Raw genomic sequence first — 23,994 nt, 5'->3', positions numbered from 1 at the left:
TATAAGTACTGACAGGGACTACTGCACTCTACAAGGTAGAGTGAGCATGATAATATTGTAATAATTCTGTAACTTTTAAACAGATCGCCCCTAGAATCCTTAATTTTTTTTCAGATACGTCTTGTATTCCGAATTAAATATTTCAATAAGGGGAAAAAGTTTATTAAAACCACAAAGATGTGGTGCCAAACTTCATTGGGTTGCTAGCTACACAGCATACTTATTCTAATCTACTCAGGCAAATTTTTTTTTGTATAATAATACAAAGGCATTATAAGTAAACAAGTAACAATCCATAATAATAGAATATGATTTTTTTTTTCTTCATCGCTGTGAAAAAAATAAACACAAACAAATATTGTTTTTAAAGTGTGGCCTCAAATTATTACATTATTACTCGGGCGTCGTTTCAATCTTATTAGTAAGTCAATAAAAAAAAAATTTCTGTAGGTGTTTTTGTTCTTCCTAAACTAAGTTGAGGTGGCCACGTTCTAATTTGTAATAAGCACCCTACAACATAGATAAACAAATCCTATGGTTTAAACGAGACAGTTTTCAACTCATAGTAATGTAGTTATATCTGTGTAATGACAAGATTGGCATAAATAACTAATAAAATAAGTTGACCATCAACATTTTTGCTAACCAGTGGAACGGTTCTTTCATATTCCATTAATTCCATGGCATAGCCTTTGGCTATAGCTAGACTATACCACCTTAGCTGGACTCATATCAACACCTTATAATGCCACAAAGCAATCAAAGGGAGTAGAATCAGGAAAGTTTTTATAATACATGTATTTTATGTATTATATAAGTATGGAGTACTAATTTTAATTTAAGGAAGGGTAGGAAAAAACAAACAAATATTTTTCAACATTATATTTAGTGAATTTCAAAATAGACAGATCTATGCAGCTAGATTATATCAATCTCTTATTACATTCTTTCTATGTCTTATTCTATGTACAGTCTTATTTTTGTTAACTTAAAAGAGTAAATTGTGGCTTATAGACTGTAGATAGGCACTAGATGGTAGTTTAATTTTTTTTTTACTTTTCTGATTTCTATATGGAATTTATGTAGTGATATAAAATAAATACGAATCAATTTATAATCATTCACTAAATTTAAAAACAGGCCATAATCATGAATGTTTGTAGATTAATTATAAAAAATTTAAAATGAAAACAAAATACTTTGTTTTAGAGTGATATCAATTTCCACTATATTAGGTATAAAGGTTTAAAGGTATAAAGTTCCACTATTTAAGTGAAAAATTTAATTTGTCCAGAAAAAGTTTTTTTTTAATTTTATAAGGGGGCATAAGCCAAAAAGCAACGCCCACGAAAGGAATATTTACCTTGAGGTAAATAGGAATGTCCACCATTTTAATCTGAACTGAAACAAAAGGCAGCCAATGATTGGCTCATACTCTTCTGATGTGATAAAAGATTTGTATAGTAGTACCTGTTGGTACCACTCCAATACCATTTTAATATAAGGAGGTCTCGAAGCCATCTTTTTTCTTTTCTTGTTTTTATGATATTAGACAATCCACAGGGATAGTGATATCCTATATATACTGACTTGTCTTAAGTCTTGAAAACATTCGAGAACACAGAGGATTATCCGGTGTAGAAGAGGAACCAAGTTCAGAAATTAGTCGGACTGGGGGGTTAGGAGTTTGTTACTGCTTTTTAACGATTGTCATGGTCAAGTTCATATTTTACTAATAATCTAGTCCTATTATAAATTCAGTATAGAAAAGATAGAATTATAAAAATATAAATTGTATAAATTATAATAATACCAAACTAGTTTGGATGATTATACAAAAAAACATAAAAATGATAAGGCATGATAGACAATGTTTTTTTTTTTTATTTATTTATTGACATCTAGAACTGTGCATTAAATACAACTTTTTGTGAAGTAAGATCATAATGGTATGATACAGGCATGTAGAGATAGTACATCTCTATTGGTAGCACTCTAAATATACAAAGTTAGATTTAGAATATGTGCAAAGTTAGAACTAGGCCGAATCATTTGTTTTGTTGCATAATGCATATACAAAAATAATGCGGGTATTGTAATGATTACTATTTGATGGGAACTTTCCATACCAGCAATTTATTTTACGTTTTATGGCAAATGTACTAATAGTTGACATTATTTAATAAAGGATTCCTCTTTTCCTCACAGTAAATTTATATTTGATTATTATCGTGAGATGGGACTTTCCTTCAAGAATTTATTACTATAAGAAAAAAAAATCTTGAAAAATAATATAAACTGTTTCTAACAGTTACACTGTTAGCAGCTAGCAATATGAAGTAAGTAGAAAATAACACTATGCTAATCAACAAGTGGTCGACGCACTTAGTTGATTGCTCATTTAACAAGCTATGTATAACTATTTTAATTATAAGCAATTAAATACTTTTTACGTTTAAACTATTCGCTATTAACTACAGAATTCCTTTGAGTACTCTCAATATTAACCTTTTAGTGCCGGGCGAAAAATATGAGCCTATGCAAAGATAACCGGCAAGTAATAATCAGAGAAGACTCCACAACAGTAATAAATTTGTGAAGTGTATTTGTAATTGTTAACATGTAATTGTAAATTTCTCACTTTGTAATTTCAACTGTCTTTGTATGCCATGTAGGTATGTAAATTTCTCACTTTGTAATTTCAACTATATCTGTATTTCTACTGTATGAACATGCCAATTGTAATCGAATTTGTAAATCAAGTGCAAATGGCCCGAGTGGTCGAAACACTTAAATAAATAAAAAAAAAAAAAGATAACCGGCCGAATTTTACGATTTTACTAGGATTTGGAAAGATTCATAAAAAAAAACAATATTTACAAATTAATTTTTTCAATTTCTTGAGACTGGTATTTATTTATTAAATAAATCAAATGGTGTCCTCGTTAAGTCTCAACACTCTTTATTATATCAACAGTCCAACGTTTCGGCTAATTCTGTTATCCTCAAGGACAAACTAACAATTAACAGCTTATTATAAATTCATTTGTAACAATTTTAACAACAACATTATAATTAATAATATAACATACCTTAAATATAAATTGGTACTTTAAAAATGTTTTGCAGGCTACTCTGCCCAGGTCATTATTTACAAGTAAAATAAATTTATTAAAAACATAGAGAAAACAAATTTTTGTTAATATTTACAATTAATTTTAATATGAATTTTAATAATGGAATAAATAAAAATTTGTACCAAAATGCAATTTGAAATAAATTAATAATAAGCCTGATCTGAGTGTATGGAAGGTTAAAAATAGTTTGTTTATATGATAGTTGATAGTGTAAGTTGATCTAAAATTAAGAGTTTTAAAAACTAATGAAATTGTTACAACATAGGTAACTAGACATAAGCTTATTGATAATTAATACGATTCCTTATTTATTGAATTTTTCATAGGATGATTAATTAATGACCTGGGTATAATAGCCCGTAAAACATTATTAAATTTAGATGTGAGGAGTAAATTTATGTTTAAGATAATTTATATTATTAATTATAATGTTTTTGTTAAAAATGAATGTATGACAAGCTGTTAATTGTTAGATTGTCCTTGAGGATGTCCGAATTGGCCGAAACGTTGGACTGCTGATATAATAAAGAGTGTTGAGACTTAACAAGGATACCATTTAATTTATGCAATTTACTTTAAGTTTATATTTAGTTTTTTAAAATTAAAACGCACCCAACAATTTCTAAAAGGCAATTGGCAGTAAAAATAACAGATTAGGAGAAACTTTACGCCAAGAATTCTAACGTGCTAAGAAACGCTTTAACACTCGTGCACGATCTTGTACAATTATTCTGAATATAAAAATATATGTAACGGATCTCCGGATTACGCAATCAAGTTTTGTATGGAACGATATGATGGATTTAGTTCCTACATTAAAACATTCCTCGAGTTCATCACACTTAATCATTGATATTTATTCAATTCCTTTGCATGAATATTTCACAGGTATTTATTTCCAGCAATAATTTATTTTTCCAAGTTTATTTTTTTTCAATAAAATTTGTATTGAGTGTAAAAAAAAAAAATCTTTATTAGTTCCAAAAATAATTTCGGACATCTTTTACTTTTATCAACACGAATTTAGAAAATAATTCAAGTTCTTCATCACTTAATATCTTTTTAAAATTTATGAAAGTAATGTCTAAGTAACGTTTAAAAAGTTAGTAAGTCATTTATCCTACCTGTAAAGCGGACAATCAACCAAAGTAAATATATTTAACTCATGACAAAAAGTAACTCCATGAGTTTAAACCGAATTGAGGCGATTTTAGGCAATACGGATTTACTTGATGGAGAAGGACTCTATAAAAAAACTTTTAAAAATAAAATAGAAAAATTTTGTGAAAAAAATGTGGATTAAGTCGGCAATAAAACTAATCTTCTCAATTGGCCTATAGAGACCAAGCAATTATATTATATTATATTCATATTTAAATATATTTAATCTATTGGGTACAGGCCGATTTCAATAATCCGACATGTATGGGATCGGTTGAGTGGGATACAGAGAAGCTGTTTGGCTTTCTGTCACGAGTGATTACCTGTTTTTCATACTGTTAATGTTTTCAGTAAAACTAAGTACCTCTATAAAACTACGTGATTACTCGCATTCGTCCTCTGTTTGATTAATTACTTAATTTCTCCCAAAATAATACTTTTTTTTTTCATATTATATATACACTTATTTTTTCGAATTTATTTTATTTGTTTTTCTATTAAAAATATACAATCGAAAGTTTATATTGTCTTTTATTTCAATTAAATTATTATTAATAATTAAAATATAAAATATCCAGTGAGCATTTAATCAAGTGTTACAATAATGTGTATATTTTATATTTAATACATTTTCAATGCAAATGAATCCGGAGTCTAATAATGAACCAACTTCAGGAGAGAAAAAAGTACTGCAATGTTTCATTAGTGCGTTTGTAAGAAGGTAGCCTGGAACAGAGATGGTTAAGATTGCACAAGGACTTGAAATGGGAACAGGTTGTTGAGACAACTAACGATCTTATGAGAGCTGTAATGTAGGAACAATTTCATAACGTAGCTATGAGCATAACACGCAGCAATGGTTCCATTCGGAATTGTCCCGCAATAAACTGCGCCTGCTTCTTAAACATTGTGAATCAGCATAGCAGATAAAAATCTCATGTCCTCGAGGTAGAGTGAGACTTCAGTATTTTTCGAAAAATCTTCAATAAAGACGACATCTTTATTTCCAAGCAGTACCTGGAGCTACCAGCCTCGTATACCACCTTTCGGAAGGGAATTTAGTCTTGCCTTCTTCAAGAGGACGGCTTCCATACTGCATTCGGTATTTACTTGCTCTCTTCTGTCTGTGTACCAGAGTCGGTTATGCAAATTAGTCTCAGTTCAAGTCTCAATATTAAGACTTGAGATATAATTTATGTTTAAGCATTGCTTGCAACTGGAATCAGAGTAGTTACAGGGTACATTGGTTAAATTTAAGGTCTGACATCTGTACGCTATAATTTTACTAGAGAAGTTGTGAAACGTCTTTTTGCAGAACAGTCATAGGCATTTTACAGCTAGGGTTTTCAATAAAATAGCTAAAATAATTTCACAAATATAAGCAATATTTTTCCACACCTTTCCAGCCATTCCGATTGTATAATTATCAACTTACGTACAAGATTTTAGTGCCCAGTATTATGACAGTTATTTCCTTGTTGAATTATCAATTATAAAAAGCAAAGTAGTCTATTTGGTATGAAACTATCACTTCATACTCTAAACGAATATGTTTCGAATCCTGACAAAAATTTGTCCACATTATTTTATTTTTTATGGAGCGGGGTGTGTAGTTTTAAAGACTATTAACTGGATGACAACAATTATATGGGATTTTTTTATGTATGAACTTGAAAAAAAAAGTTACGTAATGAAAATCTTAAATAATTATTATAATTTTAAAATTAATGTCAAATTTCTACTGTAATCTAAATTTAATATATAATTTTTGGCAGAAAATTTATATTTTCATCTATTAATCAAAAGTTATAGGGCTGTTCAGTTAGTATTCTTATTAATTATATAAGCTTCCTACCTTTGCAGGCAACTTTCAAGTAAACAAATAAACCTGTTGATTGTAAAAATTACTCTGTTTAATTTGATTGTTCAATATTCAATTGATTGATTATTAGTGATTACTATTTTATTAAATTTAGGTAAACATTGAGAATTGTATAAAAATGTAGGTATATTAGTAATCATTATTAAAGGTCATTAATTAAATATATATAGTTAAATATTCTGTGGTGCATTATTAATTGAATATGCCATATTATTGGTTGCTAACTTTAGGGGGGATTCCGGTGAAGAAAGCCATTCTATATTAGATCATCACTATCTTTCGAATGCGTCCAATTTTTTTTTGTCATATAAGGCATTGTTAAAACAAAGAAGCCATACGATAGTAAAAATAAATTTCAACAGTATTCAACCTACTATTGTCTTGTCTTCCGTGGCCGTAGGTACGACTGTATCTGTTAGATAATTACTAATACCGCTGATTCCCGCAGCTCGTTCTTGCATTTATCCTTACAGTAGGGTTTGCAAAACATTTCTATTCGTTTAATATCTCAGCGCAAGTACTTATTATATGAACAAAAGGTAAGTTCAGGATTTCTTGAAAAAAAAAAAATTATTTCTGAACTTGTTTAACTCATTCCAAAAAATTACACTCATCAAAAATTATACAGAACTCAACAGTAAAGATAAAAATACACGCTTGTGCCTTAGAAGTGAAACTTTTTAGGTTCTAGAAATCTTTCTTAATTAAATAAATTTTTACATTTAATATACCTTTCTTAATGAAATATCTCTTTTATATCAATTTAAGGATTGAGGAGTGACGGAGTTTCACTTTTTGTTTGATGTAGGCCAATTTGGTGCGGTAGGGACCTAAAGAACTTAAGTAGTTTAACTTCAAAAAATGATTTTTTATTTCTAAAAAAATGTGTAGAATGTCTTGGAAATAGGTTATTCATGTATATATTAACGGAAATCCTGTAACTCCGGGAATTACTTTTCTGAACACTTTGAAAATCGTAGTTTCTGTCTCTCCTTGGCCACGGTACGATATCCTAGGTTTTTATGGTATTCTTCCATATAATATAATATCCTTCAAAAAGTAATTTTTGGTATGATTTGGAGCTTGAATAATAAAAAACAAATTCTAATTAAAGTCGAGGAACAAACTGAAAGCCCTCCTACTACGTGGAATCTGATTATTATATATAAATTATGGTGTAGTGCCAGAAGTTTACCTTAAAATTGCAGAGATTGATTTTTATGACTTTATAAATCCAAAATGATTGCCGAATATAGAATTTAGTAATAACTCCTTCCAGAGTTCTGTTAGTTAAAATTTACATAGAACATTTCCTAAGGTGCTTGAAACGAAGATCAAATATAGTACTAATCAAATCCTTTTTATCTTCAACCGTTTGTGAACTACACCCCGTGACATATGTCATACCGGTTTACTACTTATGTCAAGGAACAAGCTAAATTCCTTGAGTTTTTTTTAGGATTGGTTCAGCTATGTGGAGTTTCTTTAATGTATGCTATAATAATGGTGTAATAGCGGATGATTATCTTCAAATAGCGCAATTTGTTTTTTATGAAGTAATAAATTCCAGATTGCCGCCATTCAGATATGTACTCATTACATTAAGAATAATTCCTTCTAGAGAAACATTTACTGTTGTGCATGAGTTAAGGAAAAAATTAAACCAATCTATTGTATTTTATCATTTATAACATTGAAAAAAAAAGTTATGTAAAGAAAGCTTAAATTAGTACCAACATTTTGAAATTAATGGAACATTCCTCATGTAATTTAAATTTAATGTATAATTTTTGACAGATCATTAATATTTTTATTTATTGAAAAAAATTATACGGTTAGGTTAGTATTTTTATTAATTATATAAACTTGTATCTCTGCGGGTTACTTTCAAGTAGAAAAATAATTTTGTAAAAATTAAACTGTTTAGTTTGATTTTTTAATTCAATATTCAATTAATTATTAATTATTACTATTTTATTAAGTTTAGTTTAGAGTTGAAAACAGTAAAATATGTCAATCAACATCAATCTAGATCATTTATTCATCAGTTTATTAAGGACTAACAAAATAACGATTTTTACTTCTTTTCTACTACTAATAACTTTAATAGTACAATAATGAATGAATAATTATTAGTACAATTTTATATAATGGTATAAAATATATATGATTAATAGATGTACAAATATAAAGAATGAAAAATAAATCAGTCGTAAGCCTTAGTAAAAATTTTTCAAATAGATTATTTATTTTAAAAAATATTTGATTAGGTTATATTGGCCGTTATAAAACAATTTATCATATCAACTTAAAAGTAATAGATGGAATCTTTATGCTTTTGAGCTTCACTGAATCTTCATCGTTACATAACCATCAATGTAATGGTTCCATATATATTAAAATAAATAAATAGTAAAATAAATACATTTAGAATAGATTAGCCTATAAAGTTAGAAGAGATTTTTCTTGGTCAATACTGAAGACTAATTTTAAATCATGCTGATTAGCTTGTGGTATAACTTGCTTTTCGTACTGTCCCCACTGGGGGTTTTTTGCAAGCATGCTCCTATCTACACTGGGTTTAGTAGCTAAGCACTAATCTAGATAAGTTAGCTTACTAAAATATGTCAGATAACAATATTTTACTAAATAAGTTTAGTAATACTTACCATATTTTTCTTTATTTCCAATTTCGATCAAACCAAACGGAAGCTCTTCGCGAACTTCTGGAATCAAATACCAGTCTGCACAAAGGTTTTATAAACTTTAAGCCCTGGCAAATATTTACTATATTATTCAAGTTTTTTTTTCACAAAATACTTAATAACAAATTTATTTACATTTTACACATATTTGTTTTTCTTAATTGAATTACTGAGATGTGTAGCAAAAAATATCAGGATCGTTTACACAAGATTTGAACGAATTACTCATGGTTTTCCGAAGTAAGGTATTCGTAAATGTAGAAAAATGACGACTTTTCGTGGCTCATCCGAATGTTTTTCTCCCGATTTATAAACTGTTTTTAGATAAATCAGTTTAAAATGAAAACCTAATTATTTTTAATAATAATAGAAAAATTAAATTCTCATTATAAAATATTTTTATAAAAATAAATACAAATTAGAGGGGAAAAGATTAAAACTGAACAATGTAAATATTCATTTCGTACCATAGTACATTAATAAATCTAAAATTTACTTCAGTACCTATGTCGTAAAAAGTATTTATTGTTTCCCAATGTATTTTTTTATCTTCTTACAATCTTTTATTTTCTTAAATAACTAAAAGGTTTATCTGCACAATAATGAATCTATTATGTTGTTTAACATGGCGCCTAAGAGTTTGATTAATGCAAATCACAACAAGTAAACTAAAAACTTTTTTTTTTTAGATAAATCAATTAAACATGAGAACCTATTCATTTTTATCACTAAAAATTTTTTTAATTCTCATTATAAACTATTTTTAGATAAATCAGTTTCAAATGAGAACCTAATTACTTTTATTAATGAAAAAAAATTAAATTCTCATTACAAAATATTTTTATAAAAATAAATAAAAAATTGGGAAAAGATTAAAATTGTACAATAAAATTGTACATTCGATAGAGTTACAACTTGGAGAAATATTAAATAATAAAATATGTATTTAATAAATATAAAACTATATAAATTAGTTTATAGAAGCTTATACTACTTTAATATCTCTAATTAGAGTAGAAAAATGGAGAAATAAAAAGGTGAATACAGTTATCTATCGTGGACGGCCATTTTGTACCTATGGTAGGGGAAGGTGCTCTAGTTCTGCAGTGGCTAGTGGCATCTGGTGGACCATTTTAAAAGTAGAGCAGTCTATGACGGCTCTGACCATTGGTCGTCACGTGTAGGTCGCCTCGAAAAGTTTTATTTCACAAATTGAAATTTCAGTCAGATAAAATATTATCTTTCATGAAGTAGCAATATTAAATACAGCAATATTTAAATTATATTATCTAAGTAGTGAAGAATAAATAAATTATAATTTCATTCTTATTTTAATTTCGAATACACCAACGCGGCCAGGAAAAAAATCTTTATATTTTTCTTGTAATAAACAATCTGATATATATCTGTTGTATTGTCCACTATACTTATCAAAACGTCTTTATTTATTTACAACAGTCCATTCCCTTTTAATTTATGAGTGTAATAATTAAAATAAATAAAAAATGAATAATTATTCTTTGTTAGTATTAATTAATTTAAAATATTATTATTTAATATTAAACACCACAAACAAATATAAATCGCTATTTGGTGTAATCTTCATCAGAATGAAATTTAGGGTTTTATCATTGGATTTCGTAATCCTGCACTTAGATAATCATTTCATATTATTAGCATATTTGTATATAAAAACTTCCGCAGGAAAAATTGTTTGAATTTGCATATCTATCAAAAAGTTAGTATAAAATTTTAATATTAATGGATAATAATTTATTTTGTTCTAGAAAGTTTTTGGTTTTTTAATGTAACTTATTTTTTAAAAGTAATTTATAATGATTAATGTATACTCATTTCTTTTTGGATTTAAGTTGTTAAAATAAGTCGTGAGAGATTAAAGATGTTTAGAGAAGATTTTTGCGATAAATTTTTCGAACATAGACGTCTAAATATATATTTCGAAACTGAATTTTCTTCGTTGAATAACGTCACTAGCATATGCAAATATTCATCAATATAGACCGGATTTCCGGGCATTAAAAGCTCAAAATGTGCCTATAACGCCCAAAACCTGGGTGTATCCTAATTTATAATATTAATATTTGCAAAGCTTATCTAAATATGTTTGAATCAAATTAAACTCGCTGATTCCAAGAAAAAACTTAAAACGTGCAAAATTGTGGGAAAAAAATCAAATGTGCAAAAAAATATTAATAGATTTGAATGTCTTTTTTCATTATTCGAATTTCTGTCGAGGTATGGTGGATTTAGGAGCCAGGGAACAAATGACGAAATTACATGAAAATCCGGTTATTCTAAAATCCAGAAAATCTAGTCGTAAAGTATAAAATGTCAAGTTGTTAGGAGCTTGAGGAACGTATAAATAGGTCTATAACAACAACTGAAGATAAAAAAAAAACAGAAGTTAAGAAAAATTAAAAGATAAAAACATTTAATAAGACAGATTCACAGGTCCTCTTTGTTTTAAGATAGTTAAGATGAATGGAGGGGGTCTTAGAAATGACGCATTTTCAATTTGCATCTCCCTTCCCCAGAAGAGACAGACCGGGTTAGAGCAACGCCTACTGCCACTAAACACGGGCACTGAAACAAAAGAACCGCACCCTGTGAGTCAGCAGCTTTCACGGGAGAGGCGCCACCAGATCTGATAGTGCCGAGGTGCCAGCTCCCCCTAGGCAGATAACAAACTACTAATAGATTTATTAAGGTCTCACTGTATTGTTCTAGAAGTCACTGAGGTCAGGCTGAAACCGTAGGACGAATGCATTTAGTTTAATTCTTCAAGGGATTAAAAGTTACATCTATTTTTATTCAATAAAAAAATAATTGAGATCTGGGGATCCCAAGTTGTTGTTATATAGGGCTTTAAGGCGTAAAACTCAGTAATAGTTAATGCCCATGCTTCATATTTTATTTTCCTTGATATTCGGATTTATCCTTTTAATAAAATATTTCATATTTTTTTGTTTTAATCCCAGGATTTTGAACTCTGTAACTTTAATATAGTTAATTAGTTAAAATTTAAGGTTTGAATCTTGTTTAATAGAATATTTTTTATTAAAAAAATTAATACCGATTTTTTTTTCATAAACATTCAGAGCTATTCATACGCCTGGTTCAACTCCTAACCTACTTAATACCGTGGATAGGGCATTCCTGGAAAATTAGGCTGACTGTATGTGCACTATTACGATATTTACATTTTGGCAGTGGCTGCTTGTTGATCAGATATTGCAACCTCCTCCCTGCGATCGAAATGGTTTGAAGATGTCCATGGTTTAGTTGTTGTTGTTTTTTTGTAGTCTTTAATTTACTTGATGGACTTTCATTGCACATGGCCTGGCTACTACATGATACTTTATTTTTCATTGAAAAACGTACTTCTTGGGTTGTCAGAATGCGTGCACTGATCTGGAAACCTTAAACCTTTCAATCGTCTTATTTATTTATTTCTCACCCTACGACGCCTGTTTATAGCACCATTTAGAATGGATATTTCATAAATAACAAATAAACATTACAGGTAACCTTAAAATACCAAAGGTAGTAAAAGGTAATACTCAACACGAATTACTTCCTGATTTTCACAGTAATGCACTCACTAATTCACTGTTTCTTTTCTACTTTTAGAGGGATCGGAAAAAAACAAAAAAAGTAGGACGCCTATTTGGCAATAGAAATAATGCATACCTGCATTACAACTCACTGCTACTATCAAAACGGGGACGTGATGGCCTTGCGGGTTAGGGCGCAGGTCCCAGTGCGCTCGGTTCGGAACGTTGTGGGTTCGATTCCCACCTGGGGTATGAGAATGAATCTTGACACTCCCACCTTGGTTAGTACCTAGGTAACCGTCAGGGGTAACTGTTACTAGTCCTCAGCATCAACAAATGCTTGATTAACAAACAAAGTAATAAAGTTCGGTCGGTATCGTGTGTTCCAGAAAAGCAAGCATTGTAGAGGATAAGTTGTGTCGGCTTGAATTTTTTATTTAAACTATTTTTATTATAAAAATAATTTTCACAGTAAATAAGGTAAAATGAATGGAACCGTAAATATATATTAAAAAGATGGTAGATTATAAAAATTCAAAAAAATAGCAAGAGGTAACCATGGAAAGTTAACATTAACCTTTTTTTTTTTTTACACTTACTTGTTCATTTAATATATTCTTAAATGTATATTTGTTATGTTAAGACTTTAATGAATTCATCCAAACAAAATATACGACCTTAAACTAGAGTCAATTAATAATTTAGAATTTGGAGAATTCTAATCGGAAGTACTATTAAGTATTTTAATATCATTCTGTAGGCAGCTTACAGTGTATGTGCGAAGCACTGGAGCTTGTCGCACGCTTCCCTGGATTTGTGCCCAATAACCGACAGTAGAGTGGACCGGTTACAAACATGTATTAGTCGATCCTAACCTCATTCATATGTCTGTACTTGTAGTTACTTATTTGGCAAGTGTATAGAAGGGCCACAAAGGTCATTCCACTGGATCCAATGCAGAAAAAGAAGCTGATTTCTTTGGGAAACTTAAAGGCCAATAAACATTTATGAAATGTTTTTTCCCAATTGGTCAGTCCCATTTCGCCATAACTCTATAATACTTTATGCTACTAATGAAATATTCCGTCAATTTGTGCACTACGGTAATAGCCTAATCTTATACTTAAAGCTGATAATTTAATTCGAAACCGATTGGCCAATAACCTCTGCTTTATTGCTCGTTGTTGATTTACCGTTGAGGATGTGGGAGTGTGCATTAGTTCTGCAATAATATACATCTCCAATGTCGGATGGCACACACATGAATTTATTTGCCGTACCGCCAGTTTGAAATTTAATCTTATATTTTAGTTTTTTTTTTATAATATATTTTGTTTTGTTTTTTATATTATTTTTATAATCATATAAAATTTAATTTCAATAATTAATTATAACGAAATTAATTTTGGAAAAGCAAATTAATTAATTAAGTTTTTCTTTCAGATGAACCAGCTGTGCCGAGTCTGCGGCGAACCTGCCGCTGGATTCCATTTCGGTGCCTTTACCTGCGAAGGATGCAAGGTAATCATCATGAAAATATATTAGAATCATATTGTATTTATATATTACTATATATAAATATTAGCTAGCTGTTGTGGCTTACGTTGCTATACGTAACGAAGCCTATCCCTGTTTAATTACTTGTAAGTATCCAATATTTATTAATTAAATTTATTCCATAATAGTTTAGTGCACTAATTAAATTTGAATCAAATCTATCTCACACGATAATAAAAACAATGTGTGATGGCACAAATACAAATTATTTATCATGGCGGTTACATTTTCTTTAAACTAAACGATAAGAACATAGATCCCCTATAATCTTCAGAAAAAAAATGAGAACAGGCCAGAAATATTATCATAGAAAATCGAAACACCGTTCCTAAACCTACAGAAATTCTCACGGCAATGTCTCGTCTAAGTATTCACGATAATGAAATAAAACGGGCCTTGATAACTACGACAATTTAAACTTTCGAAAATCGAAAAATACCCCGAAGGCCAGGCAAAGCATTTAGAAAAAATAATTTTAGAAAATAAAACTCACAAATCTAATTTGGATCATCTGTGCAGAGAGGCGAAACTACCGCGTCACTTATCACAGGATTAAGGACTGGCTAGGACATGAAGTTTAATGTCCGTGGACTTGGGCATGGAGCAGTGTTGCAGAACCACCAATGATATTCAGTGAGGGACGACTTGGTACATAGAAAAATCAGTAAGGAATTCTCAAAACGGTGTACTGGCAGGAAAAGAAATGACAGCACCCGAATCATCTCAACAAGAACATGAATCTCAAAAACAGATACATGATCTTTCCAGATACCGCCTTCCCGGTCTGTTCATTCATCCAATGAGCATAGCTATTTAAAACAAAGAAAATCATGAAACGTTTCAGGGTACAATTTATTTCTTTTTAGTGTTTTGTTTCTGTGTTGTTCAGATGTCAAAGATTACATATTGTGATAAGTACAGATGGTCACCAAGTAGGGCAACAGAAAATATATAAAATGTGAAGTGATGATTATTATACGAGAATAATACCTGAGCCAAAACAAAGATGCATTATTAGCTTTAAATTTTGTAATCATCATTAAAATAAAATTTAAGATCTATTTGTAAATTTGATTTTGTTGAAATGTACTTACTTAGATGTACAATTAGATAAATTATTTTTTTTTTTTGTTTAGTCCTTATTCCCCTCGAATTTATACGAATCTCTTGAACTACACACATATAGTATATAGATAATCGATTAAAAATATTACATATTGCATTGAGAAGCATTCAATAATAATGAAATAGTAATTGGGGCTCCACCAAACCATCAAATTCCTCCCGCATTCATTCCTTACAATCCAAAATCCTACGTAAAATCCTTGGTGCTCCATATTACGTTACAAATAAACTCATTCACAAAGACCTTAACATCCCATTCGTTGCAGAATTAGCCCAAAACAGATATGCGTCTTTTCATTCCTAACCATCCTAACCCATTAATTCTTAATCTTTCATCCTTAACAATCCCTGATAATCCTCCGAGGCGTCTGATAAGAAGATGGTCACGGGACCTTCTAATTTAAATTAATGTTTGAAGTACCACCGATGGGTATCTTCCTTGCCAAGATTTTCAAGTGTATATGAAACATACAACATATTTACTAATTGTATTATTTTTTACAGTTGTAAATTACATTAAAAAAAATAAAATAAAGTAATTTGAACAAAGAGAGATATTTTCAGTTTCCAGTATATTTGCTCTAAAATTGATACCAGTATTACTCGTATTCTATTAAGGATTTCTTACAAATGTTTAGTCTGAATCTCATAGGAAATTTAATCCTCTACTGTTTTTTATAATGCATCCTCTACAAATGTTTATAATGTAATTCACATCAAAGTGGAGGGGGAAAAGATATTATGAAATAATAATAGACATATCTAATTTTACGTCTTTTTTTTTTTTTTGGAATTTTTAGAAATATTAATGATCCTATAGTCTCAGTAGCTGTGCGAAATTTTCCGATATGTTATGAATGAAACATCTTATGGTTATAATATTTTTTGGGGCATAAAATGCATTGGAAGGAAGTTAATGAAGAAACAAAAACTTTTTTTTTCTTTCGCGAGAATAGCAATTCATATTATGTATCTAAATATCAATTTTATATCACAGGCAGAGAAACAGCTTAATTCAAATATAATTTTTCTGGACCAGCCATTTTTTCCATCACCAGTATCTATTTCTCTTCTAGTATGCCTCTTTGATTCCTTTATTCCAGATCACCCTAAAAATTTAATTCCTTTCGGATCTTACTCAGATGTTCTAGTCAATATTTGCTCCAACATTCTGAGATTAGCCCAAAGCTTCTGAGCTGATGTTCCTCGATAGAATTTTCAGCTGATCATATTTATTATCATTTTATTAAACTCTTTTCGGATATCCGACTTTACATTTTTCACAATTAGAAAAAGTAGCAATAATTATTTGATTAATTTAATTACTGGATAATTTTTTGTAAATTCGTATTAATTGTTTTCACTGTTACCGCATTCATGAAAGCAATGAACTTGGAGAACTTGAACGACTAATTAATTTAGTAAAAGCGTAGCGGTAGATGTAATATAAATAAGGAAGTACCGATTCAGAAGACTTTTTTTATATGAAGTAATAAAATTGTTTTTTTTTTTTTTTTTTTTACTTATTCGCACGTTTTCTTGCCATAGATAGTGTAATTGCTACCGTAAATAGCGTTACTGAAGCAGTTGGCAATAAGTGTTCTTTTTCAACATTTACACCGACAATTTGATATAATGGCCGTGAGCAAGTGGAGAGGTATATTACCCCAGAGCGCTTACAGTTATTGAACAATAGCCTAGGACTGGCTCAATTAGAATAATCTCGTTTAGTTACGCAACTTTACGGTTAGCTCAGCAATGGGTTCATATCGAACGGAGCACAATATAACCATTACCGTACCCTTTGACTTGCTGCGAATTTCCTACGTACCGCTTTTGGGTGACGGCTTAAAATTCAAAACATACCTTATCTATTGGCAGACTGGTAATATTTTAGAGGTTAATCGAAATCAAGATTTAGTGAACGGTCTGAGGACTAATTGAGAAAAACTTGGCTCAGGATAAAATTTTGACATGCAACATCTAGGCCTTACTATTCTTTGTCATTAAAAGGAATTAATTCGAAGCATTTAACTCGCCTTACAATAGATTTATATATTTTTGAAATAACAGTGGTATTACTATTATGTTTCTTAACTGTTACAGGTTGTGCTTAATGTTACATTAAACATAACCTTGTGCTGTATTGAGTTATGTTTAAATGTTGCCGGTTTCTTAACGGTTATTTTCTTATTTTAAACTGATAATAATATTACCATAATTTAAATACGTTTCTATTCATATCAAAGTACTTAACGAAGTTAAAAATTAAATTTTGATTTCCAAATACAATCAACAAAAGATTTATGACCTATAAACTTGGTCATAAATCTTTAACATATTAAGTTGAGTTATAAGTAACTTCCGATGCGGTTAAGTTGAATCGAACAATAGATTATATTATATATCTACCCGTATTTACGATGACAACAATTTTTTGTACTCACTATATAGACAAAGATTTATCTAGTCTTTTGTCAACTGTGTTGTGCGAAACACGTTACGATAAACTGTTTTTTAAACATCTGAAATGGAAGGTTTTTGAATGGGAAAACCTACAATCCTCATGAGCAAGCCGGGCAGGCTGTCGAAAACTTCTTCCAGTTGAAACCATCCACATTTTACAAGGGATGAATCGATAAACTGCCTGGAAGATGGCAGAATGTTATAGATAATAGTGGTGAATACATAATAAATTAATAGAATTTTGTTATTTAATTAAAGCAAAATAAATGTCTGATAAAATAACGGAAGTTATTTATTACAGTTATTATGACTCGATTCTAATATATATAAATATATATACAGGAAGCACAATATAACTTTTATTGTATTAAGTGGAGCGGTCCCTCCCTATTCTTGTACCCCCCGGCCATTGCTCCTAGGCCAATATTTTGCTCTCGCCTTCAATGGACTCGGCTCTCTAATAATACCATGCGGCAAAGGAAAGACATTTTATATAAGTGTACATTTGTATATATTCTAGATTATGCATTTTCTTAGCAATTAAAAAAAATAAAAAACAATAGGATGTAAGAAAATTTCAGAAAAAAAATATATCTATGCAGTATCGTTTCCGCACCACCTTCGAATAATGGCTTATAGTTGAGTAATTTAAAACACGTAACTTATTAGCAGACTAATATCTCTAAGGATTATTTGTATTGATTAATTTTGGAAGGATGGTGAGCTAATCAAAGCTTAATTGTTACTCTGACCAGCGAGTTTATTATAAAGAAATTATAATAGACCAATATCTTGTAGATTGACCAATGGTTTCTAATTTTAATTTTAAAAAATGGTCAAATGTCAATCATATTAATTATGCCAACACGTAATTTTAATGTAAAGATTGATAATGTTTTTATTAAATAATTGACAGTATGCGATAAAATGATACATTTGAGTGTACTAGATTCGATACATTTATTCTTATTTATTACCGATCAAAAGATGATGACCAACCTTTTTTTTTTAGATAAATCCATACATTTTAAAATATATAAAACAAAACTAAAATAACTTTTTAAGGGGGAATTTAATGCAACAAGAGTGCAACAATGTTTGATGATAATAGTGAATAACGGGATAGAGTATAATGGAACCCAAACATATATTTCTAATTCAATTAAAAATTAAACTAAATCCTTAAACTTGTTTTATACTTTCTTTCCTCTTCTTACTTTCACTTCCTCTTAATAATTTCCATACCTTTAAAAAAAATTATAATATCATGATCAATGAATGAAAATTATGGTAAAATATTATAAATCATAATAAATTAAACTTGTGATTTTTTTTCTTTTTTAATGTCTCCATTTTTTATTGAATTTTCGGAATCCTTTCCCGATCTTCTGGATGAACTATAATTCTAATATTTTGTGTTTATCTAGAACAATATTTCCTTTCATACATACAATATTACTATTCAAACAAGTTTTTTTTTACATACATTAATTCTATATATAATAAATACTTTCCTCCTTGTTAATTATACCCATATCATTTATGTTTTAATTTTATAAGGAGACTTATTCTATTTCTACCAGTTTAGGAAATAGGTATTTATTATGTATTACATGAAAAAAAATTATACGAAAAAAACGCCTTATATATACATATTAATATAGTATATCTAAAAAAAAATATTAAAAAAGATAAAACTAAACATTAAAGTAGTTTATTAAGTAAATAATTTTCCATAAAAGATTACAAATAACTTTTTTTTGATAACTAATTAATTGATAATGCTTAACTGAATGAAGAAAAAACTTTATATATTGTCGCTTAATACATGAATATATTAACCAAAATAAATATATGTTATATTGGAGATGTTCATACCGTTTTGGTACAGTTTTTATTGAACAGAACTGGTGGTTCTAAGCTTTTGGCTGCCATTGTATATATGTAAAGTGGTTTAGAGAGATCTCTGATAGGTTTTACACGTTCCGAAGATACGATGGCCGATATTAGGAACTTTTATTGACCAGATGCGGGCATAATGATCGGAAAACATTCCCCAATCGAGGAAGGCTAAAGGCGAGCAGACAGAGCGAGGGCTAATCATATACAATTGAGCTATTGAATATCCAGATATCAATTAGCATGGCTTAGCGAGAAGAGCGTGTTGGCGGAACCACGTTTTGATTCTTATCTCCGCCGGTGGATCAGTTCTCACACAGCTACACGTCCCAGCTTGCCTTCTTAAGGCCATTACCGTCACTGTAAATCCTACCATATCTCTTCATTTCCAATTTACACGCTCAGTTTCCTCAACCCTAACCTGTGGTTTATGGCAGTACCCAGGCTTCATCTCGGTTGCGTATCTTCCTTGGTGAATCCGAGGAGGGAAGAAAGTAGAGAACTTTCGAAAAATGCTGCTACGTGTATGAAGTACGTTCACATAGATTCCCGAACCCATATATCCAGCATATACCAAAGTAAAAAACATTAACTCAAATAATTTACCTATGTAACTTTTACATTATTCGACGAAGGAAACATTTAAATCCTAAATATAACCATTTTAGTGATTAATAAAAAAAAAATGCGTTAGTAAAAAAATACATTATTTTTATTTTCAGGTCGTAAAAATTCTATAAGAATACTTCTGAAAGCTATAAAAATATTTGAAAATCAAAATAATGCAATGAATCATAAAACAGAATAAATTTGAAAGTAGTGCATGCAAATTATTAAATAAATTCAACAACTAATATAATATATTTCCATTTTGCGAACTAAGCAGTTAAATAATAAATTTGTACATGTGAACTGAAAAGTAATATAATATCTAACATTAAACTGATATAAGTGAAATGTGACTAGAAAAGAAACAAAATGAGAATTCTCACAAAATTTTACTGGAATTAAAAATATGGTGATTTAAAATTTGTTTTTTCAGTTCATTTTTTTTCCAATGAATGAAAAACCACTTAGCGTATGGAATATTAACAATAATAATTTTTTTTTTCAAGAAATATTGTGTATAAAATAAATTAATATACATAAGTCCCGAGAAAAAGTTCTATTGTAAAAAACAACTGAGAAAAATAATTTTTTTTCTATAAATTGTAAAAAATACTTCCAGGAGTTTTATAAATGAAAATATATTTCAATAATGTGATTGGGGTGAGGTGGAAAAAGTTTCGAAAATGGTCAATAGAGGAGGCTGAAATGTGAAATTTATATACAGCAAAAATTTTTGTACGGCTTTTATTATTTATAGTTTAAAATTAAATGATGCAATTTTTAAATAAATATAGATGGAACTACACTAAAAATTTATAATAACCAAGTAAAAAAATATGTACAAACAACAATTCAATAATATCTGAAACTTTTTTTTTTATTATTTATTTACCACCTCCCCCCTGCCTGAACAACGGCGAACCAACCCCATTTTATAAATTATATAACCGTTCATTTAGTTTTACTATTCTTTGTCCAAACTGGGCTGCTTTGGGCCGTATGTAGCTGAGGGAGTTAAGGCGTAGGTGTTTGCAACATCGAAAGAGGAGCGGCGTCGTTTCGAATGCTGCCAGGGAGTAGCATTTAATTTCTTTGGTAGTTCCACGAAATGAAAACTTGACCTTCGGCCATGGTTAGAACAGGGTGGTACCCTGTAGATAACCCTTTCCAGTACATCAGAACCTGCTATAAAAAAATATACGTAAAACTGTAATTTTCATGTATTCCTTAGTTCTTAAACACTTTTTCCTGTTTCATGTTTCATTAATTCAATGCCGTTAGCCATAGACTAACGTTAATCTATACTACCTTAATTGGATCCTGTAATCACCACCTTGCAAGCAATTTTTGGATGCAACACAAGGTAAGGCATATGACGCATCGGTCCATATTCTATTTCTTGGATTATGTATGTCCTAATAATGTTATTATACTTTTATGAAGGGTACGAAAAAAAACTGTTTCCTGTAAATTGCACAGAATTTTTATTACGTTTTAGTTCCTGTAAATGCATTCTTCATTAGTTAACTTCAATTTTTTACAACCCATTTTTATTATTCCTTCTTATATGTGAAATAAAATATTACACGGTGATCATTAAAAACTTTTTTATATAATACAGATTATTTTTAATTTAATTCAAAGTCGTAAACAATTTAAAGAAAGGATCTTGTGGGTGTGAGCTGGAAATAGGTTAGATATAGATTGGTTTTCAACTTCCTCATTTAATCATTACACTTTCTTGAGACTGGTAATTATTGTTTAAATAACATTAATTTTATCCAATTTAAGTCACAAAACAATTTATATTTCTTGAAAAGTCCGACGTTTCGGCCAATTCGGCCATCCTCAAGGACAATCTAATAGAAGTAATCAATTAAAAATTAAGATTGTTGTGGTAAATAATAATAGTGAAAATTAACTGTGATTAAAAGTTTTAATTTTTATTTCAATATGAAGAATTGACAAAATAGGGTATTTGTAGACTGAAATTAATGACCTGGCCAGAATATCCTGCATAAAGTTTTTTAAAATTGATGTGGTTCTAAAATTGTATTAAAGGCATGATAGTTTATTAATAATATTTTATTTGTTTAAAATTGTTATAAATCAAGTGTATAATATAATAACAACTGTTTGTTATAGATTGCCCTTGAGTATGGCCCTATTGGCCGAAACGTCAAACTTATAAAAAATAAAGTGTTTTGAGACTTAAATTGGATAAAATTTATTTTATTTAAAAAATCCTCATTTAATTTAAACATTAATTAATATAAATATGACCTACAGATTAATTATTGCATTATATTTTAATTTTTTAATTTATAAACAAGTTGAGTTAATGTTGCGGTTATATTCTCCTTTACAATTCGGAATGGTAGAACGGATGTACAGCAGTAAACAATTTTTCATAGACTAACTTTTCACCCCTCCAGATGTGTAATTTATGATATCGAAAGAAATAACCGTATACTAAAAGTGATCTAAAATGAGAGTTCGGATATTCGCCGTCAAGTTTTTTTTTTATGAGAGTGCCTATAAAATATTCATGTCTCTTTCCTCATACAAGACTTAATGACCGCTTTATGAAACGAGTGCACATTTATATAAAGCTATTTATTGCCGTTATTAGAAGCACTAATTGTTTATTGCGCTTCGTGACTTTTTCCTTGGCTGTGTTGCGGCGGGGACATTAGCGAGGGAAAAGGCGATGTCATCTTATGCAGAACCCATCATCTAGGTTTATTTCTCTATGATCTAACCTTATAGCTTTATGGCGCTAATGTTGGTTTTACTCTCTGATGTGACAGAACTTTATTATAACGAGAATTATGGCTTGAAGCCCTCGGGCATAAAGTATAGTCTTCAAGTGACATGCTAATGGAATTAGGTGTGCCCAAGCAATAAAAATAAATAGAAATTTTTATTTCAAAAGACTTTCAATCACATTTTTATTTACGTGAAATGAAAAGAGAAAGTTCACTGAACTTTTTATATTTAAATTTCTTCAAACATTTTTTTTTTTACTTTCATTTACCTACATAGAGAATATGTAGGAAGAAACGAAGAAACATTTCGATCAAAATCGAGCAAAATTTGAATTTGGATTTTCGATGGAAATATCGTACAAGTTTAGAGGAGTGAAAAAAAGGTATTTATTTCACCACAATTTTTTATTACTTTAATGAAAACTACTTATAATTATTAGTCAAAATTAATGAGTCTGCCAAGTATGGGTAGGGAGAATAAAAAATGGCGGCTGTTTCCAAAGGTTAAAAGAAAAAAATAAGTTTTTCATTCAGAACTTATATTATTAAAATTACTACCAACACCAGAAAACCAAAGACAACATTATTTAAAGTTGAGCATATTTGCTAAAACATGAGCCCTAATGGAGCTATTTAGTGCATTCTTCATGTAATCGCTATATATCTCTAACAATTTAACGTAAATTGCCCTTTTATATAATAGGGCTCGTATTTTAGCAAATTTACTCCAATTTAAATGATTTTCACGTAGATTTTCTAGTGTTGTTGGTAATATTAAAGATATAAAGCTACGAATGAAATTTTTTTTTTAATTTTTAAATCAGCTGCCATTTTTTATTCCCCTTTGGCAGACTCATAAATTTTGACTAGTAATTACATTCGTATATAGTTTTCATTAAAGTAATAAAAAAATTGGGGTGAAATAACTGCCTTTTTTTTTCCTTTCGGGATCTTGTACTATCAGTCCAAATAACTAAGACTCCCAAATTGGTTTGTGGGTATAGGCACAGCCTAGCTCAAAAACGAAAAATCATACAAACCAGGAATTAGATATTTATGGCATGTGCATTCTTGGAATGTAAAAGCAACTTTATCATTAAACTCTACAAA

At 29.4% G+C, this 23,994-nt stretch overlaps 1 protein-coding gene across 1 annotated transcript in view; it reads left to right on the top strand.

The window, feature by feature from the left end:
• LOC106678643 (nuclear receptor subfamily 1 group D member 1) overlaps positions 1 to 23,994 on the top strand; it is an 84,919-nt gene that overhangs the window by 44,629 nt on the left and 16,296 nt on the right. Inside the window, exon 2 of the mRNA XM_014417288.3 lies at positions 13,904 to 13,981. Within this exon, the coding sequence (XP_014272774.1) occupies positions 13,904 to 13,981 (78 nt within the window). The remainder of the gene's footprint in view (positions 1 to 13,903; positions 13,982 to 23,994) is intronic.

This window comes from Halyomorpha halys, unplaced genomic scaffold (genome assembly GCF_000696795.3).
Source record: "Halyomorpha halys isolate HHAL.00 unplaced genomic scaffold, Hhal_1.1 Scaffold151.1, whole genome shotgun sequence".
In the NCBI taxonomy this organism is placed as follows: domain Eukaryota; kingdom Metazoa; phylum Arthropoda; class Insecta; order Hemiptera; family Pentatomidae; genus Halyomorpha; species Halyomorpha halys.
The sequence above is the reverse complement of the archived record's forward strand: the minus strand, read 5'-3'. Positions and strand labels throughout refer to the sequence as shown.